Here is a 22,047-nt window from a genome sequence, read left to right on the forward strand (position 1 = left end):
TTTACCGCAGTGGTCTGGTCAGAGGCCTTTTAGAAGGGCTTCTACCTGTGAAGCAGGTGTAAGACCTGCCTAGGGCAGAGACAGGTCTCCCATAATGCTGGAGAAATCACCACACCTCTGAAGGAAGTGTCACACAGCTTCCTCACGAGGACAAGTGACAGCAATATCAAGGTGGGAAACAACTCACATATTACAGGAGTCCCTACAGAGGTAACTGTGACAAAGGCTCTCCATGGGAACCTTTGCTGCAATCCACAGCACTGTGGAGGGCGTGACCAGGATATTCCAGCAGAGACACACAGGCTAGACTCTTAAGGACTCACACTGTAAGTCCTAGCAGAACCTGTGTGAGCTTCCTGAACCTGCATGGAAAGAAGATTGCTGGCTATGTCTCTTCCTTCTCCACTTCTGCCCCAAATAGCTCCAAAGAAGAAAGGCTGTGACTATGACTCTACTGAGCATCTTCACATCTCTGTCTTAGTAGCTAAGGGCAGGTGATTCTTATGGACAAGCACAGTAAATTCCCTGGAAGGGATACAACCCTTCAAGCTGCACAGACTCCCTCAGTGCTAATGCCATGTCCTTGCTCACGTGGTATGAAAGGTTTGAACAAAACCTCAGGAGGCTTTAGAAATACAGAGACAAGACACGTACACTGATATGAGACTGAAATGAGCACAGCAAGGCTTTGTCCCAGGGACTGGCAGACCAGGAACCAAAGTGCACAGGCACTGGTTTCCTATCACCATGCAGGTTCCCCTGCTGCTCCCCTCATATCCCAAAGAGCTGCCTTCCTTTTTACTTATGCCTTCTGCCTAGTTTGGCTCCTTACCGTCTGCTCGGGCTCTAACATCTTTTTGTCCGTGGCCACTGGCAGAGCCACCCGAGAAGCTGGCATCTGCCTCCGTCAGCAGGGAGAGAGGGGCTTGCTCACCTGCCCCATGCCCACTGGGGACCTTCTCACTGGAGAGCGAGTCTTTGGTGGAACACAAAGCCTGGCTGTCCCCAAAAGCAGGATTCAAACAGAAGCCCTCGCAGCTCCGGTTCAGGCCGTGGATGAAGGGCATGGGTGGAAGACTCTGGCTGCGCCGAGCTCTTTCTTCAAGGAAGGTTGGGCAATCCCGCTGAGTCTCAGGGATTGGAGAGAACTCCAGGGAAGAATCACCACAAGAGCGGAGCGGTGGGGAGGTGCTGTTCTTTTTCCGTCCTTTAGCCAGCTCAGCAAACGATGTCACCCTCTTGGGGGGCGAGCTCTGGATGGGTATTGCTGGACTTTCACTCAGCTTGACTGGACAGCTCACCATGCGCTCCAAGGAGCCCAGCCTGCTGCCAGGACTCCTGTCCAGGTTCTGATCATAGCTCCTGGAGCGCTGCCGGCTTGTGTTGAGGTTCGGTGGCGACACATTGACATAGACCTGACCCTCAATCATGTTCTGGCTGGAATCTCCCTTTGGCTCCTCTTCACTGCACTCTACATTGCCTTCCTCTTGTCTCAGGTCGGGCCTTCTAAAGAGATAGTATTCTGTGGGCTGGGCTGGGCTACCCTTGGTCTGGTCTTCTGAGCAGCTAGTTATGGAAGATCCCGCAGGGCTGGGGGATGACTGGGAAGACAAGTCACACGTGACTAACTTATAGTAATTCTGAGTAGCCACAACAAGCCGTGCTTGGCTCTGGAAGCAAGCAGTGAGGTCTGAGCTCTCCGACGTGCAAGGCTCACAGTGGAGGTGGTAGGAGTTGCAGTTAGCATCGAGGACGGGTGAGGAGGAGTGTTGACAGCCACACACCTTCCCCGAACTCTCTGGGTTATGCGACTCGCAAGACATCTTGGATTCAGTGGGTGATGAATGTAAATCCAGGTAAAAAGCTCCTGTGTCTGAGTGGCTGCAGAAGGAAGAGTCACAGGACAGGTTAGCTGAATTGAGGTTGGATTGAGACTGGCCATTCATTTTGTTGTAGAGAGCACTGAAGTTCACCAGGACCCCATCAGAGCTGTTGCAAGAAGAGTCACTGATGTAGCCCATCTGTTGGTCAATCACTTCAGACTGACTTGATGAACTGTAGCAGCGACAGTGCTGGATCTCTGAGCTGGAACAACTGCATGTCCTGTGCAGGGCGTCCTGATTCCGCAGTGATTCACCCGTGTTCTGGTTCCACTCCTGGTCACCACTGTCAAAGGAGAAGTTGGAGGAGCTGCCACGATGGCAGCTGCATTCATCCAGCTCCATGCGTTCTGAGGCCTGGTGGCACCTGTTTGCGTTGTTCCTCTTCTGGATGTTGTCACTGCTGAGTTTGTCCTCTTGCCCATCCACCACACCAGACCGACTGGCCATGTTCCAGGATTTCACAATGTGGTTGGAGTCGTGGAGGTGGAAAGGGGGCAAGGCCAGATCCTGCAGACTGAAGGGAGGTTTGCCATCGACGAGTGAGTTGTGAAGGTGGAAAGATTTTTGACCCAAGTCATCCCCAAAAATGGTGAGGTCTTCACCCTCACTCAGCAGGAAAGGGTTGTGTCTCTTACTGACACTAGGGACAATCAGATCCCTCGCTTTTCTTTCTTTTTTGTCTGAGGCCTCTGCTGAGGTTTCAGAGGTCTGGAGAAAGCTGCTGTACACCAAGGAGTCAGTCTGTGAGAGGTCTCTGTCTGGAAGGGCAGAGGTCCGAGTAATGCTGAGCTCTGGCTGGCAGAAGGGGTTGGTCCTTTTGCTCACGGAGCAGCACTGTCTATCGGGGACCTGGCAATGCACCAGGGGAATGTGATGGACAATCAGCGTCTCACCAGTCAGTTTGGGAGGACTATCCATGGTGAGGAATACTCTTCAGGGCATCAGTGAAGCTGGTACCACCCATGAACAGGTAGGGCTGCACATGAGAGGCAGGGAGGACACTTCTCATGAGGGAATTCAGATACCTACAGAGAGACAAAATCACAAAGGAAGTCACCTCTCGGGAAAGGCAGTGACTATTTAAAGCATCCTTGGTTTGAGTGAAGATTCCATGTGTTGACAAGGATCAAACAGACTGGTTTCTTGTCAGCACAAGTACCTGAGCACGAGGTCCTTCTTCTGGGAAACAAACCATCAGAATGTAAAACAAATATGTCACCCTCCATGCAGGTTCCTGGGACAACACTTGTGATTCCACCTGACCCCTCTCAAAGTTACCTGAAGAGAGATACTGATTTCAGTCAAGTGGCCAAAGGGCTGTACAGGCTTTGGGCCAAACAAAGACCTCACTGCAGATGGCACTGTGTGCTCACAGGAAAACAGTACAGGGTATGAAGTGAAGCACTGCGGTCTGGTGAGAGCAGTCTATCTTCTCACACTGGATTGAACATCTTTGCTTCCTTTTAGATACACTGAACTTCCCTTCAAGAACCAAACACAGCAAGGTCCTGCAACAGACACACAAAAGCCCAGGCAGACTGGAAAGCAGGAGCAGACTGAAACAGAAAAGCAGCAACAGTCATTCCTCTCCAAAATCCAGGAGACCCCATGAGGTCTTGAGCCCTTTTAATGGTGCCAGAGGAACATGCCAAAGTATGCAACTACTTACGCACACAAGGGCCTCTCCAGTGAAAAGGAGTGGATGACTTCACTGGGGCCATGGGGAGGCACAGGCATCGGTCAAAGAGGTCCCATACAGCCCACTGGCTTTTGCTGACGTTTTGCTGATGGTGAAGCCTCAGCTCAAACTGGTCCCTCCTGTGGTCTGTGAGGGATTCATATCTCTTTGCCACATTATCTGTGGCATTTACCTGCTTATCTTATTACCTGCTGTACTTCACAACAGTGTGACTGCCACAGTCCCAGGATAGGCGACCATATAGGCAGGGCACTGCACAGGCAGGGCACTAAGAGCCCCACTCTCCCTGTGTTCAGTAAATAGCAGGTTCTCGTAGAGCCAGCAGAATAACAAAACGGTTTGGACTGAAGGGACCTTAAAGAACATCTCGTTCCAACCCCCCTGCCATGGGCAGGGACACCTTCCCTGGGATCGGGTTGCGCAAAGCCCCATCCAACCCGGCCTTGAGCCACTCCCAGCGTCAACAACTGGGCATCAACAATTCCTCTGAGGAATCCATTCCAGTGCCTCTCTACCCTCGAGTAAAGAATTTCTTCCTAAGATCTAATCTAAACATGCCACCTTTCAGTTTAAAGCCTTTCCCCGTTGTCCTGTCATTCTTGGCTTGTGTCAAAAGTGCCTCTTCATCTTTTCTTGTAGATGTTCACCAGCACTTGACGTGGGATAGCAAAGGACAAACTCACTTCTCCCTCCCCACCTAACCCAGAAGTCCAGCCTACAAGCACCTCCAGCACAGTCTGCAGGGAGTTTTCCTCTTCCCTTCCCTTCTACATATCAGATAATCCAACACAGACAAGTGTATGGGTGGGTAGCTAAGGCAGCAAGGAGAGGGAGAATCCACAAAAGACAGCAGTGATCCAGGATGAGTCTGAGAGATTAAAAAATGACCTAGTGCTCTCACAGATCTACCACTTGCCCTGAAAATCTTGGCCCAAGCACCCTCGGTCAGCATTACACATCCTGTAACTCATCCAGGCATCCTCAGTGCTCAGTGCACCCTGAAAACTGCATCCCTGGATCCTGCTCTGGACTCCAGGACTCCATCACTGACCTTCAGACTCCAGAAAGTGGTATGTACAGTGGATTTTGCCTACCTTACCCCAGCATTTGTGACTGTGAGGTGATAATGGATTTGGAGCAGACCTGCAAAGGCACATGGGAGCCCAGGAGGGAAACTGAGAAATGTGGGTTAAGTGAAGTTAGAACAAGAGCTTAAGCAAAGAGACAGCTACCCAGAAACATCAGGAACTTAACTTCTTTCAGCCTCAAGGTGTAAGAATAACAATTAGAAGATGAGAGAAATGATCAAAAGAAGTACTTTCCTCCCACGCACAGTAGTGCTTCTCACAGACACAGGATGATGCTGGCAGGAAATAAAACTACAAAGATGGAAACAGAGCTAATGTTTACAGTAAACTCCCAATAATGCGAAAGTTAATGCTAACACCAGTGTCAGAGAACAGACAGGCCTTCTGGTACATGCTGCCAGAGACTTACATGGCCAGGACTCTCACCTACATGTCTGCTTCTCCTGGCATGTTTCATCCAGGTTTAGGCTCTGAAGAAGAGAGATCACCTGGACCACGTGGACCATATACAACTGGACTATTAATTGTGCAACCCTAAACTCTCCCTCACCTGTAGTCTACCTAAAACCTCTATCAACCTTTACACCCCTTTCAGTGACTCCTCTGTCTTACAAGCTTTTGGCTCCTTTCCCACAGCTGCTGCCACAGAGGCTGATCTGTACTCAGCCTAGATCCTGGGGGACAGCTTTTTTTCATCAAGGATTCCTAAGATCCCATTGCTCAAGAGCCACTGTGGATAACAGCAGCTCCTGACCCTGAGCCTAGAGCACACACAGACACACACACTTGCGGGAGTGGTGTTCATGCCCCAATTTGGACCTTGTGCATCAGTGATGGCACAGCAGGAGGTCTGAGTTTATCTGAGTTTATTTCTATTTAACTCAGCAGAAGCTTATCCTGTCTCCCCGCCCCTGCCTCACAAGCATTTTGGGAAAAAAGCTGGTCCCCCAGTGCCTGTGTACTCATGTAGCCCACCCCTGCCTTTGTTACTGCTCTTGTATCTGACTGTAATGCTCAGATCACACCTCTCCACCAGGCTATGCTGTATTTCGAGTGCTGCCACCATGCAACCACCTGAAAAGCATCATTTTGAGGATACAGACAATGATGGCAGCACAGCCCATTGCTGAAGCACCAGGTCTCTGCTGCCTCTGGGAAATGGCTGCTTGGAGCAGGCTCCCAGCACCAGCATCCATCTGCTGACAAGCCCCGCACACAATTCACGTCAGTGCAGAAGCTGCTGTGGGAGGACAAGGCTTGCACAGACACACTTTGACATTTGACAGCAAAATGTCAGAGCTGACATGCAGCCATTTTCCATCTGTCTCTCCCGTGCTCTGGCTGCAACATGCAGCTCTGCCCAGCTCTCTGGCTCCGGCGGCAGCACAGGCTCCCCGGGTGGGCTGTGATTCACCGGCTGCCACAGATGCTGCAGCAGACGGCTGCCCATCCTGCCTGCACCCACAGCCTGCTCCCTGCACCAGGCTCTGAGGTGCAGGATCACAGGTGACATGCAGACAGCTCCTGCCAGGAGACATTCTGATGGCTTCTCTAGGGGTAGGCAGGACATTTGTGCCATAGCTACTCCATTTCTCTCCCTTGCAACACCTCCTGGCATCCTCTGGACTTAGGGGTGCAGGGAGGTTGGCAATGGCACAGCCAGCACAAGGATTATTCAGTTCCCAGCACCAGATTATCCTCCCTGGCTGCACCATTAGTTGACCCTTCCTTATTCTGGAAGACTGTAGAAATATCCTTCCTCTTCCTACTCAGGGTCTGCTACGCTGGGATTGACACTGGGGAATAAAATGCAACAAGCAGACTAGTTTTAGATTTTGCTGGTTTTCATCAGCTCTTTGTAAAGCCCTCACCCCACAATTTGCAACAGGAAATTTGCAGATGTGGATAGGCAGTTCATACCTGAACCTTTTTTGCCAGACCAGTTCATTCTTCTTATCATTGTGCTGAATCCAGCTCAATGCTACACACACAAAACCAAACACAGCATCCAGCCTAGAACAGCATGTAATGGCAGTGCAAGGCAGGGAGGCATGCAGGGAGCACCACAACTCTAGACACGTCTGTACATCAGCCATTTTATTTTCAAATGTCAGAATTCTTGCCTTCTCCATACTGACACCTTCTGCTGCAACATGGCAGATACGGGTTGTTTATTCAGGGAGCTCTTCCTTGAGGTGCTAAGGATTACCTGGAGAAGGTGAGGGCCAGACTGTGGATGCTTCATTCCAACCAGGATAATACGGAGCAGACAGAATGGCTTTTTTGCGATACAGCTACATTTGGTATGGAACTGCTCATGAATGATTGCATCCCCATGGAAATAAATATACGCAACAAAAACTCCTTAGCTGCAGCAAAGCTCTAGGTAAAAAAGCAGGTGAGTGCTGAGCAACAAAGGATGGTTCAGCACTGATCTGAGAGCCACCTACCAGGTCACATCTGTGCTTTAGAGAGGAGGCAGCATGCTGCAGGTAACAGGAGCACGCAGAATCCTTTGGGCTCTGCACTTTGTGCCTTCTAAGTCCTTGCTGACCACTACACAGAGGCCCTCAAATCCCTCTCCTGTCATACCTCTAAGACTAAGGACACTGTGCTAATTTAAAGGTGGTCAGTGCAGCTTCATGGCTCCTTGGGTACAAGCTTCTGCCTCTGCAACACTGCTGAGAAGATGCAGAAGCCACGAGACCTGCCTGCAATTGCCTCCAAGAGCTGATGAGTTACGGTCGCACACCTCCAGGCATACTCTGATCTCTGTTATGGCTCCAACCAAAATTTTGGAGTTCTAAAGCTGAACTCTTAATACTCTACTCTTCTCAGAGCTGTCCCCTGTACACATGTGGGGCAACAGGGTTCAGCTCACAGTAACACAGGCTTCCTCATAAAATGTAATACATTGGAGGAGACATGCTGAGACATAAGACATAAATGTGATTTTAATGCAAAAAGACTGCACATAGAGCACAGAGGATGAAGAAGCAGGAGCAATACCATCAGAACTGTCAGCTGGATACTTTTTGGAGGATGCCTTTTCTGAACAGATTATTCTTTCTACAAACCTCAGTCACTTCATCTATGGAATTGAGTGTCCAAAGGAAACCTTTAACTGTGAGGATTGTTGCTGACTCTTTCTGTATGGCTATGGTTTCACTGTCATCATCACCTTCCTGAGAGGGACCAAAATTCATCATGTCACTCAAGGGTGAAATATGCAAAAACAGGGTTAAAAGCTAGGCATTCAGTTTTGTAGAAGAAGCAGAAAAAATTCTTTTGTATTAGAGCTGCTTGTTCTTTGAGGGTTGTTCCATGTTAACCCCTGACTCCCACAGTGCCTTTGCATTAACATGCCTGAAGAAACCACACAAAACCCTGCAAAACAAGCACCAGCAGAAATGCTTCAAAAAGCAATGGTTTGTGTGATCTTGTAGACACAGGCACAATACAGACATCTCCTCTTTGCCCCACAGGGAGCAATATATTCAGTTTACTCCCTGTATGTCCACCTCCAGGCAAAAGGGCTGGGGGATTAATCCAAACTGAAAGCCACCCTTTGGACAGTGTGGGGGATCTCAGGGCTCACTGTATCCAGCACCAATCCTGCAGTTTATCCCTGCCCTGGCTCTGCCAGTCCAAAAGCTAGCAAAAAGCACTGGATGGTTTAAAAAAAAAACTTAACAGGAAAACTCCAGGAAACTGGAGGACATTCAGGGAGCAGCATCAGAGAAGAGGATGATGGGGTGAGTGGGATGGGGTGAGTGGCCTGGGGATGGTCCTGAACCATGGGAATGAATAAACAGAGGGTGGAGATGAGGAAGCCTGTAAGTTGTTGCATGATGGGTCTAGTTAGTGGTATTTGTTTGGACACCTGTTTCTTTCTCCCCAGCTATTACATCTCTGTCAAATTCACACCTTCATTAAATACTTTATTAAATCATCCAGTGCATTTAATGAAAGAAAAGGTATAAAAGGAAATGCTAGTTGTTTTATTCATCCTAAACCTCCAGCTCTCCTTCCCTGCCTCAGGGGACAGGGAGCATAGTCAGGGTGGTCTGCATGCTCCCAGGATGAATATTCCAGCCCTTTATGTTTAAAGGGAGCTGCAGAAAAATAGAAAGATTAAATATTTCCTAAACTTCTGCCTCAGCTCAGGTTGGTTCCTCTTGTGGTGTTGTGCAGTGATTCCTGAAAAGACCACTTCCCTTTTCTTTCCACAAAGCCCTGCCTTAGCCAGGGCTTTTTCCAGTGGTTTCCAGGACAGCCTGACTAAGCCCATGATTAATGTATCATTACCTCCCAGAACTATACAGGATTATGATGTGTTCCAAATGGAAACTGCAGCATGTGACCGTCAGTCACAGCCCTTGTGCTGCTGGCAGAAAGGAGCTGCATGGGTCAGGGACGAGGAGTCACCAGCACACACAGAACTAAGCAATAGGTGTAGTGTGTGTATTCCTGATGATGACATAACCAGTGTGAGGCAGGTACTGCCTCCCAGTCAGAGGACAAGAAGCCCCAGCTGCTCTGTGCATTTAGAGTTACACAAGACACCAGAAATAGCTCAAGCAGCAGATCTATACCAGCTAACACAGGAGCCAGTACAGTGACCCAACCAGTTTCTCCCATTTCTGTGTTCCCTTGCTCTGTGACTCATCATCTGGCATGTGGCACTCGGCAAGAGCCATTTACAGGCCATGACTCAGAGCATCCACTGAGGTGCTTTGGGATGGAACCTGCTCCTCCTCCTCCTCCCTGCCCCAGCCCCCAGCACATATGCTCCTAATTACTTTATGCAAATCCACAGAGAAGAAAAAGACTGATGTTTCTAGCTGTTCATATCACAAAGAAATTGCTGCTGAATTAAACTGCAGACACAGTAAATCCTTTCTTATCACAGACACTCTAGTAGCAGCAGCAGCAGGAGGAGGAGGGACTATGCTTGTATAGCATCTTTCTGCCTGAGCAATCTGAAAGCTTCCTGAAGATCTTACAACAGCAGAAATCACACAATTCCACTCTGAAACGTGCATCTGCCTGGGTGCTGGAGTCGGGGTGTTGCAGGGTCACCAGAGCACTCAGGAACCCACGCAGAAGGAAAGAAAATCTTGTAAGCATATGAAATTTCTGGGCACACTCAGTATCCAAAGATGCCAAGACTACCCCTCCCTAACTGCACAGCTTTGGTTAGGGCCTAGTGAGCCTGACCTAATGGGTGGCTTCCCTGTCCATGGCAAGAAGGTTGGAACTAAATTACCTTTAAGGTCCCTTCCAACCCAAGACATTTTATGCTTCTATGATTTATGGCAAAGCAGGACTGTCAGCTGGCTGCCTCATCAATGTGTTCCTTCTACTGACCTGCCCAACTGAGGGCCCCAGGAACCAGCAGCTGCAGCTGAGTGGGGACAAAACCACAGCCAGCAGCTGTGGGTGAACCTGAGTCAAAGCCAGCAGAAGTCTGGACTGAAGGTTTTCCCACCAACTTCTATGCCTGGGAGCTGTGAGCTCAAAAATCTCCACCACAACAGCCATGGGAGGCGGGGAATGGAGTGTTTGGCTGAGGGAGTCAGGCATCAAACTCAGCTCAGCTTCAGGAATCAATGCCAGCTCTCTGACCTGTGCCTGCACAGGGTGGCAAAACTGGCGACGTGCAATGGTGAATGAGCAGCTGCTCTTGCTCAGGTGTCCACCACACGGGTGAAGGCTCCTGAGATAATGTCATGAAGTGGAGAGGACACAGATGCTTCATATGGATGGAAATACTCTCAACAGCACTGGAGATTTCTGGGCTTGCTGGGGATCTGTAGCATCCCTATAATTAGAATCACAGAATATGCAGAATTGGAAGGGACCCATCAGGATCATCAAGTCCAACTCCTGGCCCTGCACAGAACACCCCAAGAATCACACCACTGCAGGGAGAAAAGGCTTGAAAGTGGAAAATTTAGTGAGGAGGAAAAACACAGTTGTTTTCACTCAAGGTGACCTGGTAGCTGGGAGATGCTAAGAATATTCAGTGCGGGAAATTTCATGTATTGTGTTTGCTTTGAGAAATGGAATTCCTGTAGAAGACAACAGAATCCTGTCAATGACTTAAAACATCATTCTTCACAGGTTTGGGCCTTCCTGCTGTGAGAAAGAGAGGTACGAAGCTTGGAGGTTACAGAAAGCACAGAACTATGAAGCACTGCACATGGGCAAGGCCCTTTGAGATGCTGAGGCCGGGGAATGGGCCCATGTGCTTTTGTCTCCTCCTAGGGTGGAATAAGTTTAGCAGGGTATGTGTATCCATCTGGTTTTGAAACCTCACAACCGGTAAGGTGATGGGATAAATCTACTCTTTGCACTTCAGCTGTGGGTCATGGTCGCCTTGGTTACTAGCATCTATCAGTTCACACAACCCTGCACCACCCTTTGGAAAGAGCTCTCAAAGAGAAGTGACAAATCACTTGCATTGGATTTTCTTCCCTAACCCTTACTGGAATCTGGCTTCAGGCAACATAGTGTTGGCCAGACCATAGCAAAGCAGATGACCTACTTATCCAGAGCTTATGGGAGGATAATTTCAGGAGCAATCTTCGTCTGCACAAAAAAGGCACACAAGGCCAGCTCTACCTCAAGTAGTCCTACATACTGTACCACATTCATGACTTGTGGAAAAAAGATGAGCTAAGTCCTAAGATGGCCAAAGAAAGCCTGTCTTCACTGTGAACAAGATCTTGCTGCAGTACAGCTCAGCACATCCATACAGACTCCAGCCACTCCATGGCTGCATATCTTCCCTACTGCTTCCTTTCTGTGCAGATTAAAACCGACATTGCACTTCTGTCCAGACTATGCATTACAGGAATCACAGCTGCAAAACAATCCCTGCAAGAAAAAAAAACCCTCCTTGCAAGACAAAAGCATCAGTGACCACTTGAAAAAGCCTGACAAATAAGGAACTCAGTCTTAAGATAACTCAGTCTCTTCAGCCCAGAGTGCCACATATGTAGGAATTACTCACTATCAAGTGAAAACCAAACATTTCTGAGATGGTGGACTGCAGATGTACAACTTCACACATTGTGACAGCAGAACAGGCAGCAAAGATGGCTACAGGGGAGTCAAGTAAAACCACAGCCAGGCCAAGCTCTTGAAATAACAAAATATCACCCCAGAAGCCACTGTAAATAAAGCAGCTAGTGATGTCAAAAAGCACCACCAGGATTATTTTCAGACTGCAGTGCTGCAATGCTTTGCTGCCACATCCCAGTAAGCAGGAGAAGCAGCGCAGGTATGGCATCACCTAGGAATGATGGACACCAGATCTGCCAGGCAGTCTGAATGCCTGCGTCTGCGGAGCTGTATTAAATGATGCAATCCTATGCAGAATTTAATGCACACTGCACGCAAACAAATCAGGAGCACCAAAATCAGGCACAAACAGAACACATCCCAGCAGCAGCCTGCTTTACTAGATGTTTCTCTTCCACGATGCACATCTAAATGGTTTTTCAACCAGCAGCTGTGACCAACAGCTGACTCCTGCTAAGGCTGCAGGAGACTTTAACCCTTCCTAGCCCTAGGCTGTTCTACCAAGACTAGAAGAAATGCCTGGATACACAGGAAGACATTTTCTGCATCTCCAAGGCAGGAATACACAATGGTCTGGAGGCTGGCAACTCCCTGATTTGGGGTGATAGCATTGTACAAAGCAAAATGGTTGAGTAGCCCAATAAATGCAGCATCTGAGGAGATAATACATTAAATTTATCCTGCCTTCTTAAGGATATCAAGACCACATATAATATATATGTTAATTATTAATTATCTTATATTAATACATGAATATAAAAAAATACATATATAATACATTATTTATATAATACATTAATACATGGATATATATATAATAAAAACAGTGATACCCAAATGCTTTTAGACCACAAGCTGGATTTTACAATCCCTTGAAGGCAGCTGGAGGAAAAGATCTTGTAGCACTTAGATTTGAAAATGGAAACTGCGTGATTGTTGTTAAGACTGTGCATTTCTTGATCCTTTTTTTGGCCAGGTACCTGAACAAACAGGTCCTCTGCAATCATGTCTGAATCTCATTTCAACAGAGTTCAGTGTGGGTAAAAACAAAAAAGGCAGAATGATTCCTGGGATGATGAGACAAGAATTGTCTGATGTAGGAACAAATCCTTGGGCCATCATGAGACTACCCAGTCACAAGCAGCTTCCTTCATTTGGGAATAGTTCACATTGCAGAGCAGGTTTCATAACCTTCCCATAGAAATTTAGGAGACTATACAATCATCCCTCAGTGTCCCTTTTGGAATTCCCACAAATTTTTAGAGCTTGTAACTTCCTGAACCAGTGCCTTCCATACCAAATTACATGCCACACTAGTAGTTATCTGTCAGTACTTTTGAACATAGGGATATTTAACTTCACTGCTTATCCTTGGGCTAGGGCAGGGAGAGGATCATATTTTCTACTGCATTTGCCTATCTTCAGTGCCAAGATTTTCGTTCTGCTGAAGTACAAGAGTATTCCCAGATCCTTGGTCTGATTACCAACCTCTCTCCAAGTGTCCTCTTGATGTGTGGGTGTGTTTGTATGTTCACATGGCTGGCAGCAAGGCAGAACTCAAGAGGATCTGGATGAAACCACAGCATTAGTTTATATAACAGAATATTTTCCAAGCAGCAAAACTAACAAAAGGCAAGCCAGAACCTTAATAAAATACTTATGAAGCAGACCAGGCACTCTTAATGATTACACATACTTTCCTTCTGAGAGGGAAATATATCCCTTGTAGGGGCTGGCAACCCAAACCAAGCTCAGTTTGTAAAGCTCTATTCAGGACAGTTTATTTTAGAATATCACTCCACAAGACAGCTCATGTGCTAATTAGGCTTGGAATGACTGGGCTCAACAGAGCATTAACGGTAAACTAAATCTGATAACCCTGGATTAACCAAGGTCTTCTGCTGAGGATGTTGTGCTACAGAGACCTATTGACCAGAGAAAAAAAAGGAGGGCAAACAGGGATGATCCTTGACTCTGTACTGGAAGAGCAGTCAGAGTTCCAGGAGACCCACCAAGCCAGGTTGGATGGGGCTTTGAGCAACCTGGTCTAGTTGGAAAGTGTCTCTGCCCATGCAGGGGTACGGAACAAGAGGGGAACTTCAGGGTCCTTTCCAACCCAAACCATCCTATGATTCTGTGAGCATTCTTTTAATCACTTCAAGGGTGTTTGAGAGAACTGAGGAGGCACCTTAAGACTGCAAAGCTCCCAGATCTTCACAGACAGGACACATTCACATTTGAACACCTTTTTTCTTGAAGCTGTTGCATCCTTTCTGGACCAGAAGTCTCAGAGAAGACAAGTAGCTGAGACAAATGTTTGCCTGTGTTAAGCCCTTGCACTCAGATAGGCCTTAACAAAGCCACAAGGTTTTAAAACTGCAACTTCTGAACACATACTATAAATACACTGGGTAGTCTTATTCACAAGAATGCCAAGCCATGTGGGAATACTGCTGGGCTTTGAAGTTTGAAAGCAAGATTCACGGACTAATTAATCACAGTACGTGAAAAGTATTCATATTATCAGTTTCAAATAATCCTCCTTGATTTCCTGGAGCTTTCACATTACCATCAGGGCACCTCATAAATCATTATTTTCTTTCTCTAGATTGTTCATTATTTCATATCACAAACCCTACAGTTTCCCATTTACTACAAGTAACTTCCATTTCTTCAATCTCTCCTCTTAGGAGCATTTTCCAGGGACTTGTTCAGTTTCCTAGGCAGTTTCTCAATTCCCTCCAGCTATGCATTCATGCTTCTGAGCTGGGGTGACTAATTTCACACAGTTTTCCAATTGGCAGTGGGATTAGAAGTTGTAAAATAATTTTCTATTCCACTTCTTATGTACCTTAACATCCATATGTACATGCCTACCAGGTAATGTCCATTATGAGCAGGGTGACAACCAGTTACTTTTTGCAGTTTAATGACATCAGTTTAATGACTTGGAATGCGTTTAATCAGTTTAATAATCTGGAATCTGACAAAGTGTATGTTTGTGACTATCTTCTCTTACACACAGTTATGTAACTTAGCATCAAGCTAAAGAATTTCAAGATTTACAACAAGACTAGCCTAGAAGAAACCAGGGGGTTTTTTTTACATATCTGTTCTCTGAGGAAAGGGGTTTCTTCTCCTTCCTCACTGGAGTGTGAGTTTTGGGTCTTTGCTCTCTCAGGCTATACAAATTCTTGGCCTGTCTATATGCAATTTCTTTTTGAGGTCCCCCACGAGATAAAAGGGTCCTCCAAGCCTTACTAGGGTCTGGGCTGAAGGGTATTTCTCCACAGTGAATTTCCCTCACTAAAGCAGTGAGGCCTAGCAGCCAGCACCCTTGAAGGAAGATTCCCCTTCCATTTTGAAGGCCAAGCCAAGAGGTTGTTGTGGTTTTTCTTTTCAACCTCAACTCATGCCAAGGGGAAAGTAAACCAAGACACTGGACCAAAATCCTGGATGTTGAACGTGCTCTGGTACAGAGGGGGATCACTCCTCAGTGCCTCTGGGACAAATACAAATGCACGATTTCAGTTTGGGGTGTTTCTCTACCCTGGGGTACCAAATCCTGTCAGCAGCACAAAGCCTGGGAGAGGTCAGGGTTACAGAGATGGAAATATTCTATGGGGTCTCTGAAACTTTTGCAAAGTCATCAAGAAAAACAGAGATTACAGAAACCCCAGTGGGTCAAAAACGATTCTCAGCGTCTCAGCCAGATATGGCCAAGCATAAACTGAACGGCTGTGGCTGGAGCACTGCCACCTTTGTGCATTAACCACATGCCATTGCTTGTCAGTGCCAGGACACACCTGTTTTCTTGCAGTTTCCCCCCTCCTCCTCTCCTATCGTACTATGAACTGGCTGGCCCTCCTGACCAGGGTCAGGGATGCCTGAGGTCACCCTGTGCTCCATGCTGCCTCACCTCTCCTCTGACCCAGTGTTCCCCCAAAAACAGCCACTCTGAGGATCACATGGGAACAAACGGGCTGTCAGGCTTACTGTAATAAGCAGTCACCACCTTCAGAGTGCTTTATGAAGACAGTAATTATAAATAGCAGGTGCCTATGGAAATGAATGGGCATATGACAAGGAGCTGAAGGCAGGAGGAGATATCTGGGTAAGGACAATGGTCTCCTCAACACCATTTAAAGCACTAGGACCTGCAGTTGGAGGACAAATCTCAGCAGCAGGGTTAGTTAGATGCCACTGACTGTGGACAAGCGAGAACAGCTTGCTGCCAGTAGGAAATAGCTAAGTGCAGATGCATGCTGAAATCCACTTGCTGGTTTTCTGAAGGGAGGTACAATCACTGGTCAGGGTAAGACACACTTGGGCAAGAAACCACTTAGAAGCCACTGCAACAACTCAGATGAGAGCAAATGGTGAAGGAGATGTCGACCAGAGTAAGCCAAACCCCAGGTGGACGTGTCACTCCAGGTATCAATCATCAGAATGAATTAGGCAAAGCCAAGGAAGGTACACCATGTGGGCCAACAGCATCTTGGGACCAGAGATAAGAAATATTTATTCCTCCCACTGGATCTTCTCCTTGTGTGGGCTTATCGTTCTTCCACCTGAGTTACTGGAAAAGGTTTGAAGATGGGACTACAGGGAAATACACTGTAATTAACCTGCCTGCTAAGAGCAGAAAACTGCACTAGCACCATAATCAAGCCAGGTCATTCTCCCTGCAAAGAAGGGCATCTGGAAGTAAGCTATGCTATGTGAGCTTACACACAACAATGAAACCTGAAGCACACATCCCTGCTGTTTGCCATGGGAACCCCAGAGAGGGACCAAAAGAAGGTATCTTGCTAAACAACCAAGGTGAATTGGGCCTATAGGCAGAAGGAGGCAAAGTAGCCATGTAGCTGGTCCTGCACCAGTGCAGGCAGAGCATAATGAAGAAGAGAACGAGCTCACTGAAAGCATTTAGGGCACATTCTTCCAGAAGCGACGGCAGCTACTGTGAGTTTATAGAGAATGAGGTGCAGTTCTGGAGCCAAACTGATGAGATTAGCATAATTGTGTAGGGACTCTAGTCTGAGGTAACAGTGGCTCTGAGGCAAGTATCAGGTGAAAACCCTCTATTTGCCAAAGTTTTCCATACAGGCTCTAATTTAATATTTTCTCCCTGTAACTCCCAGAGCAGGAACTCCCCTCTTCCCAAAAGGAACTGCTAGCATTCATACACTCTGAAATACCCCTGGCACTGTCCACAAACACGTAACAACAGAGCAGTGACACTTGTTCTCTGCTTCCAGAGGGCATTTTGTGTGGGAGCAGAGGGTGGCCTTTTGGTAGTAAGGCCAGTTTCCTATCACTTGCCAAGGGTCAGTACAAAGCATTGCTGCCATCACTCAAATATTGATTATTTATCACTCAAAGGTACTGCCAGCCCCACACCCTCAGCACTGCCCAAAGACCAACACATGATCTCTCTTCCAAGAGTCCAAACTCAGCACTTGAGTCTGAGCCAGAAGTCGCCATCAGCCACGTTATGGCCACACACCTACATTACAGCTCTGCCTTCCCCCTCCATCCCATTCACAGCAGTTAACAAACAGAGTGGGTTTTGTTTGGGTTTCTTATCCCTCTGTCTGTTAATATAGCAACCGTCAGCCTTGCCCAGTAAAAAGTACTTACATGTGTCTGAGGGGTAGAAAAAAACCATTATCTACACAATCCTTAGGCTGCAACACAACTGTGGCAGGGAGAGAAAGAGCTTATGGACCAGCCTGCTTTTGTGCTCATCTTAACAGGTATGTCCCAGCTTTGACCCACTTCTTTCAGAAAATGAACATTAAAATCATTTTCATCAAGAGAGAAAACTGGAGCAGAATCAGAGACCAGAGGTATTTTAACAGCCCATTTCTTTCTTACTGGAGAGTAACCAACTTTGAGATGAGTGTGAGGGCACGCAGGGAACCTGCTTGGCAGATAACATGGCAAGTCCTTGCTAAGACTCATTACTAATACAGCTGTCATTGATCACTGCTGTAGATTTCATCCCCTGCCAGCCAAGCTCCCTCAGTTTCTTCAAGCCTTATCCTGCAGCCTCTCAGACAGCTGGAATGGACTGGGCTTCTGGCTCTTTGGTCTTATGGACTGGACAGCCAGAAGAACTTTATCCACATCAGAACGCTCCCCATGAAGCAGCACAGGTAGCAGACAAGTGAGGTTTTCCACTACTGGTGAGATTTCAATGGTTTCCACAAGCATGAGGACAAAATCTTGTTTTCCAGTACTGCCCTTGATTCCACCGCTGACAGGGAGGTACCTCCAGCTCCAATCCTCCACCTCTCAACCATCTGTAGAGATCTCCACATCTCTTACTTTGGATTTACTTTTTTTGGGGTTCAACTATCAGAACTGTGCCTATTGAGATGAGTTTTCACCCAGCACCCATGATACAGAAGTGGCTTTGGATTGAATATCTCAAGCTGACCCAGTTTGTATTAAACAGAATGGTAAAAAGCAAACAGAGCTGTAATGAAACCTTTTTAATTTTTAAAGAGCAGATCTCTGGCATGTCAGGGTAAACAGTTATAATGCCAACAAGAACAAAGAGCTTGGAGAAGTACTGAAGAAAATACTTTGAATGTAAGTAAAAAAAAAAATCTGGGTTCACCAAGAAAGATGAGAAGATTAGAAAAGAAAGGCTCCTGACCAACCTGAATGAGTAACCACACCAAGAAGGATATTAGAGACAAGAAAAATAGCATCTTCAGTGCTGTTTTGGCAAGACGAATATTGAAGCTGCAGCAATTACAGGCTACATAATACAAGGGAAAGAAGGTGCAAAAAAGGAAATGAGCTTTTGAGTGGAAACAAATTCAAGAAGATGAAAGCACTCAAGTCAGAAGGACAAGATATTCTTGATCCCAGAGCAATGAAAGAATAGCTGGTTGATCGCAGCTGACAACTGCACTTTCAATAAAAATACCCATTAGAAAAGAGAGGAAGAAGGTGAAACCATGTGGCTGACAAATATTAAAGGTAAAAGTCTGTAGCTGTTCTGCAAGGGCAGGCAAAGCGACCCACATTAGATTTATCAACCTGCCCTTACTATTACATAAGTCTTTCAGAAAACACTAGAAAAGAAAAATAAAACAGGGAAATAAACTAAAAACAGAGCAAAGCACAACAAGGGGTTGCAAAAGGCAGGGTATTGTCTGGGTATTAGGAATCATACTAGAGTGAGATCTTGACTCACCAGGAACATCTGACTGGAAGAAAATGAAGATGTCTGGGACTAAAATTTTGTTCTTTCTTTGCTCTCACAGCCTCAGACACCTGACAGGCAATAATGGAGCTGTGGGCAGGCCATTCCTGAGTTCACAGCATATTCTCCTGGGCCACCTGTACTTCCTGCAATGCAGGTCCAGGTCCCTTGTACCTAGAGATCCAGCTGCACTTTATCTCCATCATCTGCATTGAAGCAGTGAGGAAGACACACTCCTGTGGATCATTTCAGTCAGCTCAGTCATTAGAACCTCTTGCCCATCTTTTAAGTGTCTCAAGGCAGAGATTATCTATGCACTCTCACTGCTTAACAGATGTTCTTGTAGGAGTGGTACCTACTAGCCAGACACAGCCTGTACGCCCTGGGGACCTTCCCACCCCACACAGAGGAGGAGGCTGCATCACCTTCTTTTTATTTCTTTAGGCATTGTACACACAAACCATACACACATGAATTTTCTTCCACATGCTGATACAGGTATGTGTGTCCTGTACATTCTGTTGGACATCCTGTCCTCCAGCACATGATGTGCTTGCTGCACACAGTCATGCTGGGGTTACCCACCACCAATCTCCCACAGGAACTTGCTCTGTAGCAGCAAACCCAGTCTGGTGCACACCTGCAGGAGACATTCTGCTCCCTGCTCCCATCAGCCTGAAAGGGACAGATTCTGGGAGACACAGAGAGGTTCTCCCAGGTCCAAGAGCAAGACAGGGGTGAGAAGGAGCTGCAGTTCAGGAAGCATTATGGTGCTTTCAGGACATTGTCATCGATCTGCAAGAAGGCAACATGCCACTTTGAGATTTTGCTGGAAGCCCTCTTCTTCTCACCTGGCACCTTGCACTGAAACTCTGGGTTTGCCTTCATCACCGGGAATAAAGGCTGTGGAGCCTTGTGACTCCATAGGGATGGAGAGGGAGCAACCAAATGAGAACCTGCAGCAGCAAAATGGTTCCTCCAGAGAACTACTGCAGAAAAGGCTGTGCTGAGGATCACCCCCACCCCCACAAACCCTGCAGGGCTGCACACAGCACTGAATGTCTCGGGGAACACAGTGAGAGTCTGAAGAATGACAACAGAAACAACACATTTGCATTCCCTGACAATGACAACCCTGAATTTCCCCTCTGTGCACTCTCCCACTGGTCTCTGACCCAAATCCCCTGCTCCTCCAGCTCTGCAATGCCTCTCATCTGCCTCTTCTTTCCACGGTTCCTCTACAGCTCTGCAAAACATTTACCATTTTATCTACATCTTTCCTACCATCCTGTTGCTCTTTATAAGCCTAAAAAAACTTTGTCTGAATGATTATTGGGTCACTGGAAAATGGGAGAAAGTTTTTGTGAAATTTTGTGAAATAGGTAAGACCTGCCAAGCTCACTCTTCAGCAACACTGGTATAAAAGCTGCAGGTGTGTGGAGATAAAAATGCAGATCTCTACTTCCCTTGTACTCTAATGCACCTTTATGCCACCCATCAATCCACTCCTTGTGTGATATGTTCCTCTGTGACTCCCACTTACTCCATATCCACCCAAAATCCTGCAACTGCAACCCCACACACTCAGCATTTTCCATAACTCCAAAAGACTGAATCTGCTATTCGATTATCTCCTTTTGTTATGACATTCCCATCTGCACATTCCCCTACAGCCACGTCACTTTAACACATATACCAAAATCTCATTCTTTTATACCTTTGCTTTGTTGTTCTCACTGTCATGCTGAACATCGCCCCTTCAGCATCTATATCCCTATCCCACATACATCCTTCTCTTTGTTCAAGACCTCCTCCTATTTGCAGAGGCAATTTAATGGAAGGATTTGGGCAGAGGGTGGGGGAGGGAGGAAGAAGAAGGAAGGCAGGGAGGGAAAAGAGGGATTTGGCTACAACAAGACCATGTAATTAAGCTCCAGTGACTGGTACCCAGCCTGGACCCCTCATTTCAGTAATTAAAAGCAGTAATTCCTCCATTCCTAGATAACCTTTCTCATCTGATCTGTGAAAAGAGGCAGGGAGAAAGCATCCATTTACACAGCCAGCACAGACACACCCTGGCAGCACAAAGGACTCCAGCCTGCACAGAGCCCGTGTATCTCTTAGCAGAAGGACAGGGTTTTACATGCCATGATATTTACCCTAATGCCTTTTGAACAAATGATTTACCAGTATTTAGGGGAGAAAAAAGAAGGAAAAAAAAAAGAAAAGAAGCAAAAAAAAAAAAAAAAAAAGAGCCAAAAGCCACAGTGACAGCAACCTTTCCTCTGTCTGAGTCCTTTGTCTCTGGCTTTTCATGGAAGCGCTGTCTGTCAAAACAGCTTTTGAGCTGCACAGCAGCATCACCGCCAGGGATGCACGGAGAGCATGGTAGCTGGCGGGACCACAACAATCCGTGTGGGCTCGGCTGTCATGGCAGGCACAATGGAGAGCTGTGCGGAGGCACTGCCGGGGCGAAGCACGACTCGCCTCTGCACAGCAAGCCCCGGACATGACAACTGCTATTTCACAGCTACAATGGACAAACACACAGTCTGCGCAGCAGCCGCAGCCTCCTCGCTCGCTCACATCCATGACAGCCACAGCCCGCTCCAGAGTAATGCAGCCTCTGAAGAGACAAAGCAATCCTAAAATCCTTACGCTTCATCGGCTAGCCGGCATCATCCACAAAAACAAACCGGCCACCGTGCAGGACGACGAGTGGCCTGAAAACCAATAGCACAACTGACACCCACCCCGATAATTTCTCCACCTCACCTTTCCACAGATCCTTCTTTCCCCGTCTCCTGTCAGCAAACACACTCTGCTCCGCCACTCCTGAGCGCTCAGATTCCAGAAGGCTCCGTGCTCTCTCACCAGGATGCTGTGGGAAACACAGAGACAATTTTTTTTTTTTTCCGATTTTTTTTCTTCACAGCTGCATCCCTGGCAATGCAGAGGGTCTGCGCAATCACATCTCTGATGCTCCTGCTGCTGCTGCTGCTGCTGCTGTGACGTTGCTGCGTGTGAAGGAGCAAGCATGCCCACAGCACCGCCGCTCCAGCTCGC

At 47.1% G+C, this 22,047-nt stretch overlaps 1 protein-coding gene across 11 annotated transcripts in view; it reads right to left on the bottom strand.

Moving 5' to 3' along the window:
- RUSC2 (RUN and SH3 domain containing 2) overlaps nucleotides 1-22,047 on the bottom strand; it is a 59,092-nt gene that overhangs the window by 15,151 nt on the left and 21,894 nt on the right. For 6 of the 11 annotated variants that reach the window (XM_082300990.1, XM_082300993.1, XM_082300989.1 and 3 more), the window contains 2 exons: nucleotides 21,757-21,862; nucleotides 833-2,908 (listed from right to left, as the gene is read on the bottom strand). In XM_082300990.1, the coding sequence (XP_082157116.1) occupies nucleotides 833-2,801 (1,969 nt within the window). In that variant the 5' untranslated portion in view covers nucleotides 2,802-2,908; nucleotides 21,757-21,862. The other 5 variants (XM_082300988.1, XM_082300997.1, XM_082300996.1 and 2 more) reach the window with 5 other exon arrangements.

The sequence above is a fragment of the Coloeus monedula genome (assembly GCF_965178545.1).
Source record: "Coloeus monedula genome assembly, chromosome: Z".
In the NCBI taxonomy this organism is placed as follows: Eukaryota; Metazoa; Chordata; class Aves; order Passeriformes; family Corvidae; genus Coloeus; species Coloeus monedula.